Source organism: Panthera uncia (genome assembly GCF_023721935.1).
Source record: "Panthera uncia isolate 11264 chromosome B3 unlocalized genomic scaffold, Puncia_PCG_1.0 HiC_scaffold_1, whole genome shotgun sequence".
In the NCBI taxonomy this organism is placed as follows: domain Eukaryota; kingdom Metazoa; phylum Chordata; class Mammalia; order Carnivora; family Felidae; genus Panthera; species Panthera uncia.
The window spans coordinates 116990966-116998500 of record NW_026057582.1 but is presented as its reverse complement, the minus strand read 5'-3'; the positions used below and the strand labels follow the sequence as shown (position 1 = coordinate 116998500).

The 7535-nt window shown below is 41.0% G+C and overlaps 1 protein-coding gene across 1 annotated transcript in view; it reads right to left on the bottom strand.

The window, feature by feature from the left end:
• Positions 1-1047: 1047 nt before the first annotated feature.
• The window catches only part of OCA2 (OCA2 melanosomal transmembrane protein), a 481450-nt gene continuing 474962 nt past the window's right edge, over positions 1048-7535 (bottom strand). The window contains exon 20 of the mRNA XM_049614148.1: positions 1048-1755. Coding sequence (XP_049470105.1) covers positions 1671-1755 — 85 coding nt within the window. The 3' untranslated portion in view covers positions 1048-1670. The remainder of the gene's footprint in view (positions 1756-7535) is intronic.

The following is a 7535-nucleotide window of genomic DNA, read 5'->3' as shown; positions in this document are numbered from 1 at the left end:
GTGAGGGAGTAAGGTGAAGAGGAATAAATGAGTCAGGAGACAAAGGTATTTAAGAATGAGAAGGAGTGACTGAGGACTGAGGGTGGCATCAATGAGGAGAGGTGGGAGGTGAAGAGATGGATGCTGTGGCATCATGGGGGAGTAGATGCTGAAGGAGCAGAGAAGAGCCAGGAGTTAGAAGCAGCAGCTGGGCACAAGGAAGTCACCACCACCACCAGGCATGGAAATATGCAGGAGAAGAGAAGACAGTGACTTTTGGTGAAAGAATTTGGGGACATCTAGGTGTCAGTAAGGCAATGTGGAAAGGGACCAAGAGCTAGTAGAGCTGTCAGGTCTCTTTCCCTGGAAAGTCAGGAGTGGAAGCTCCTCTGGAGCACTTAGGCAGGTGCCACACAGCATTTTCTGTGACAAAGACCAGATTTTAAAACAAACTGGGGCTTCATGTCACCTTTGCTGTCAAAGAATTCAAAGATGGCTTATGAATCCAAAGGGCATATTCTGAGAAACTCTCTCATGGAGGACACAGGTTGCCATTTAAAAATTGTAGATTCCAAACTGTAGAAAGGGTACATTCATCCTGAGGATGCCAGGGACAGAAATGCAACTATAAAGGTCTCCTACTTTCCAGTACTTAGTGCCCTGGGGATCTTAAGACTTTTTAAATCAGACACTTCATACAACTACCACTTCTGAGAAGAATCCCCAGTAAACATATTCATCTCAAGCAATCAGATGCAGTAGACAAAAACTGAAGGAGAGATCAGTTGTCTGGGGTTTAGCCATGGTATTGCCTAAGCAGAGCATATGAGACCTCAGCTGAAGCATGCTGCCCTACCTTGCTCTTTGTTCTCACTAGCCTTGTCTCACATGTAACACTCCACACACACACACACACACACACACACACAAAAGCATTCCAGCATTTAATAAACATTGACTGAACCACTGGAGTCCTGTGGAGTGTGCACAGCTGGGTGTATTAACCACACTTTTGTGATAATCAATGGAAATAGCTTGAACCACCTTCAAAACTCAAGTTTATTATTCTAGGCTGTTAAATTGTAAAATATTATTTTAAAAGCACTTATGACCATCTTACAAGTCAAATTTCTACACTTGTAATTGATGACTTAAAAACTCCAGAGAAAAACATAAATGGATAAAATATAATTTTATATTATGTAAACTACTAAAAAGCTAGGAGACTAATTAATTCTAAACCTTTTGTCAAGTTACAGTTTATTTTTTCAATACATAAAATGTTTCCTTACAAACTGTTTTCCTTTTCCCAGAAAGAGTACAGAGATGCAGACTATTTTAACATGGAAAATGATTACATAAAAAAACTCTTGATGACCTCAGGAAACTGAAAGTTAAACAGTACAAGCCACTTGGAGTCGAATATTGCATTTGTGTCTTTTCTTACAGAGCATAGCAAGACTTGTTTTGAAATATACATATTTTCTTGTAGTCGAATCTTTAGTAAGTTATCTTGTATTTCCCATGATTTTCTAGCATTCACCTGAATAAGTGTGGATGCCAAAGGTTTCCACTCCAGAGCACCCCCATGATGAGCACCTTTTCTTCTCCCAAGAGTGGTCTTGGGGCAGTTTTCTACTGATGTTGGTGATGGATAAAGTTTCCCTTAGTCTTCAAACGATGTATATCTGTTAATTCCATCCCATCACGACATGAGCAACAAGGAGGTAACACATCCCAACTGTGCAGGAGACAACCATCATTGGGAAGCCCAACCTGAAACATGAAGAGAAGTGGATTGTGGTGTCTGGTGTCTGGCAAGTAATGTGAGTTCTAAATTAATTATTACATATGTCATTACATCATTATATTTGCCATGACTTAGGAGGTTTGTGTATCCACAAAGTCAATTACTTCTTATTTCTAGAAATTGAAAAGTTGGTTTTAACCTAGATAATATGGATGCATGCCTACATTATATATCTCCCAATGTATGACATTTTATTGAGAAATGCTTACAATTTTTATAAATTTTAATTGACATTTTATAGCCTCAACTTAATCATCTACAACATTAGAGTGTTGGTCTTGATAATGACATTTAACAACTGTCAGTGTCATATAACTGGACCATTTTTTAAGTCTCTGCATCATCTTCCAATTGTCCTTCTGAGAAAAATGATTTCTTAGAAAGGTCATATTCCTACAGACCCCTGAAGTTCCTAACACTTAATAGTGAAGAGAGCTTTAGAGGTAGGATTGGGAAATAATCTCTTGTCTCTAGGAAGGTAAGAGGAAAGAATGGAATTTCTTCTGTATTCAGTGAAGTGCAGGAAGTATAGGTATGCACAAATACAAAAGAAGTCATGAGAAGATGAAAGTTTCCCTCATTATATTCTTCCCACGATGTACTTGTGTTCCCACAAATTCCTATCCCAGCTAACAAATCACAATTGATTCCCATTTCACATTTGGAATTCATGCTTTGAAGCCATTACTTCGTGCTGCATTGCCATTGAGGGAAGTTACTGCAAAGACTAAAATTTTTGTCCCAAAAGGCTTAAAAATTCACTGGGAAGAGCCTAGTGTGTTATAATGATAATGATTATAACATTCTTCCTTACCCCGGCCGTGGGCATGGGGAGTGCCTACTCAGAAAGAGTCACAGTAAGGCTCTCTCTATGAAGCTGTAATTAAAACAGAAACTACAACCACAAGTGAAATAGCTCCTTAAATTCTAGACCAGAATTAGACATTTCAGTAAGGTGGTAGCTTCTATTCTAGGCACATTTCTTTTACAAAATGGAAAACTGAAACAACAGATTTCAGTAAAATAATCTAAATTTGAGATTAGTAAACTTTTTTTTTTAATAGCTGAATATGTTAGCAATATGTCAGTCCTAATAATTGAATTCTGGAAAAATGCACCCCAGGAACAGTGTCTGTTCAACTCCAGGTGTCACAGACATCATCACAAGCGTTCACACAAATGTAAAACCTTTCCTTACACTGTGACAGATTGTATAGAATTGAGTCAGTGTCAAGTAAGATGCTGAATACTTCAACCTGGGTGATAGGACACCTGACTGTGTTTCAGAAGCAAGTATGCTTTGCCAAAGGATGGAGTCCACAAAAAGAAGACCTTACTCTTGGGGAGTCCAAGCCCAATGGAATTTCCTTGTAGATGGTTCTGCTGTGCTCCCAACATCGTAGATGGTTACTGGTGTCTCAGAGATGGCAACAATCCTGAGGAGTATCATCTATGGACTGATGCAAACATTCAGACTCCATCAAAAAAAAATTGTTCATGTAGTGTATAGACACTGTGGAAATCCTCATAAAGTTGACCTCATCAACTGCTCATATCACCTTTTGAGATTGATATCATCACATCCACTGTGCAGATGGGATTCAGAAAAGGAAGCAGACTTATCCAGGTTACTTGGCTAATCTCCTTTGGTGTGGACAGACATTCAAACCCCCTCAGTCTAACTCTAGAGTGCATGCTTTTAATCACTATACATTCTGCTTCCCTGTTGGTACAGGTAAACCATACAATGACAACATACAACTCAGAAATAAGTGACTTATTCACATCTACTATATGCTAAGGGCCTGATGTTGAGAATGCAGATGTTGAAATTTCCCAAACACAATAAGGCAGGTCATACATATTATCCCTATTTTATAGAAGAAACTGAAGCTTAAATATATTAAGGGATTTGAAAAAATATGCCACCACTAAGATGCAGATGATGTTTTGGCATATTTTTCTGGCTTCAAAATCCACATGCATTCCCACCACAACACATTAGTTAAGGGTACTGTTCTTGTCCAGCTGTATGATCCTGGGAAAGTATTAAACATCTCCATGACTGAATTTCTTCATCTTTAAAATGGAATAATACCTACTTACTAAGGTTGTTATGAGGATTATGCGTTCACCCCTATAAATCTCTTAGACAAGCATCTGGTCACATAATGAGCCACCAGAGCAAAGACTGACAAGAGACCCCTTAGTGTTCATTTAACATGACAGTGAATCTCAGACAAGATGTTCAGGACTACAAGGGAGACCTTTTAATATTCGCTGAGCCTTGGGAGAATGGATCAACCTAAGCCTATCCTAATACCACCTACAGTCTCCTAACACCACAACATACAAACTCCAGCCTAACCAGTGGGAAGAGAGAGACATAAACAAAAGCAGAAACAGACAGACAGAGATAGAGACAGAAAGAAAGGGTTAAAAAGGGAAAGGGGGAAGGGAGGGAGGTAAAGAGAGGAGGCAGGGAGGGAGAGACAAAAAAAAAGAGAAGGGAATTATATCAGATGTCAGTTCTAATATTTTAGATTCAAGCTTCATCATCTGATAGTTGGATTATAACATGCCAACAAAAAATAATACAAAGATATTTGCAGGTACCATAAGATCCTTGAACCCATAAATGTGTATACAGTAAGGATTCTATGAATGAAAAATGTGCTTTTACTGTCCAAAGAGAATTGGCCTAGGTAAATCAGTATTTTTTATAGATCAAGAAACAAGAAACTACAGCCCCCAGGCCAATACTGGCCCACTGACTGTTCTTGTAGATAAAGTTTTATTGTAACACATTCTCTCCCATTCATTTACTTATCAACAAATGGATGTTCTATCATCTAGGGTAGCTGTGGCTGCCACATCAAACTATTGTTGAGTAGTTGCAACAGAGACCATGTGGCCCATAAAGCCTGAAAGATTTATATCTGACCCCTTACAAAAAAAAAAATGTTTGCCACTCCTTATCATAGAAAAAGACATTAAGTCCTAGGAAGGAGAAGAAACTTGTCATCTTCTTGTCAGCTCACTCAAAATGCAAGATAATCCCAGACCATAAGCCAATAGAAATATACTGTGAGCCACCATGTAATTTCAAATTTCTAGTACCACGTATTTAAAAAAAAAACTAAAAAAAAAGTGAAATTAAATTTAATAATATAGTATTGAATCCAACATACCCAAAATATTATTTTAACATATATAATCAACATAAAATTGAATAGTTTACATTAATTTTTATACTAAATCTTTGAAATCCAGTGTGGGTTTTCCATTCACAGAACACCTTAATTTGACTTGCCACATTTCATGCCTCATTTGTGCCAAACTGACTAGGGGTTGTGTGGTCCAATGCAGCTCTAGGTGGCTCACAATATCTGGATGAAAACATTTGAAAAGGCAGGTTTATGACCTTGAGTTGATGCAGGGGATTCTGGCTCTACATGGAGCTTTCACAGAGAATATGCTACAGTGAAGCATTTGCAGGAAAAAAAGAGGTTGAGACAGACTGGCAGGGTCGCTGCAACTACCTGTGTACATCTCCACCAGGCTAGCAACCTCATCAGGGTGGCGTTTTCTTGTACATTTTGGAAGTCACACATACAGACAAAGAATTCTCTATGTTAGAGTCAAGACAAATGGTGAAGATATTCATTGGCATTTGATGGCACTGACAGCAGTAGCTACACACCTGAGTATCTGATGGGTAAAGACAAGGATGGGGCAGCTCTGTTGAAACTTCTAAAGTTGGCATCTTCCTTCTTGGGGTGAGCCCCTGCTGCTTTTTCCTGTGGGAGTACCATTAGTTTGGTTGGTGTTTTAATGCTTCACTCCCTGTCCAGGCAAGAGTCCACTGAAAGGAGATTTATTTGAAGTGAGGGAAGTAATGACTTCCTATCACTGCCAGCCATTCTCTGAGTATACATATTTATGCTCCACATTTACCAAGAGCAGTTCCATTTCCCAGAAGATACATCTGTCTTCCTCCCCAAGCCTCTCAGAAAAGCAGTACCTTCACCAAAAGGCTTAGGAAAAGCATATTTGTTCAAAACATAGCATCACATTATGTTTTCATTTCCCTCTGAGATTATTTTCAATCCATTCTGGCTCCAAACATCACATTCTGTTACAGAAGACAAAAAAACTTGAATGTCAAAGAACAAATCGAGGGATTTCGGGAGAAGATGGCAGCATAGGAGGACACTGGGCTCACCGCGCATCCTGCTGATCACTTAGATTCCACCTACACCTGCCTAAATAACCCAGAAAACCACCAGAAGACTAGCAGAATGGAGTCTTCAGAGCCAAGTGCAGATGAGAGGCCCACGGAAGAGGGTAGGAAGGGCGAGGAGGCGGTGTGCGCTGCATGGATGGGCAGGAGGGACCCGGGGTGGAGGGGCAGCCTCTCGGCCAAGCAGAACCCCCGAGTCTGGCTTGCAAAAGCGGAGGGGCCGGACAGAGTGTGTTCTGACAGCAAGCATGACGTAGCATCTGGGAGGTCATAAGTTAAAAGTTCTGCTCGGAAAGCGGGAAGGCTGGAGGACAAAGGGAGGGAGAGCTGCTGAGCCCCGGGATGACAGAGCTCGGCTTAGTGGGGAACAAGGTGCTAGCCAGCGCCATCTCCCCCGCCCATCACCCAGCCAAAATCCCAAAGGGAACCAATTCTTTCCAGGGTACTTGCTTGCTACGCGCAAACACCCAACGCTGTGCTTCTGCAGAGCCACCTTTCCGGCAGAGGGTCTGACACCTTTCCACTGCCACAGGGCCCCTCCTGAAGTGGATCACGGAAGGAGAAGCGAGCTAAGCCTACCCCTCCTGCCCCCATGCACCTTGCCTACCCACCCCAGCTATATGCCAGATCCCTAGCACCACAAGCCTGGCAGTATGCAAGTAGCCCAGACAGGCCACGACACCCCAGAGTGAATCCCGCCCCTAGGAGAGGGGAAGAGAAGGCACACACCTGTCTGACTGTGGCCCCAGCGGTGGGCTGGGGGCAGACATCAGGTCTGACTGCGGCCTTGCCCAACAACTCCAGTTGTACACCACAGCACAGGGGAAGTGCCCTGCAGGTCCGCACCACTCCAGGGACTATCCAAAATGACCAAACGGAAGAATTCCCCTCAGAAGAATCTCCAGGAAATAACAACAGCTAATGAACTGATCAAAAAGGATTTAAATAATATAACAGAAAGTGAATTTAGAATAATAGTCATAAAATTAATCGCTGGGCTTGAAAACAGTATACAGGACAGCAGAGAATCTCTTGCTACAGAGATCAAGGGACTAAAGAACAGTCACAAGGAGCTTAAAAATGCTTTAAACGAGATGCAAAATAAAATGGAAATGACCATGGTTCGGATTGAAAAGGCAGAGGAGAGAATAGGTGAACTAGAAGATAAAGTTATGGAAAATGAGGAAGCTGAGAAAAAGAGAGATAAAAAATCCAGGAGTATGAGGGGAAAATTAGAGAACTAAGTGATACACTAAAAAGAAATAATCTATGCATAATTGGTATCCCAGAGGAGGAAGAGAGAGGGAAAGGTGCTGAAGGTGTACTTGAAGAAATTATAGCTGAGAACTTCCCTGAACTGGGGAAGGAAAAAGGCATTGAAATCCAAGAGGCACAGAGAACTCCCTTCAGACGTAACTTGAATTGATCTTCTGCACGACATATCATAGTGAAACTGGCAAAATACAAGGATAAAGAGAAAATCCTGAAAGCAGCAAGGGATAA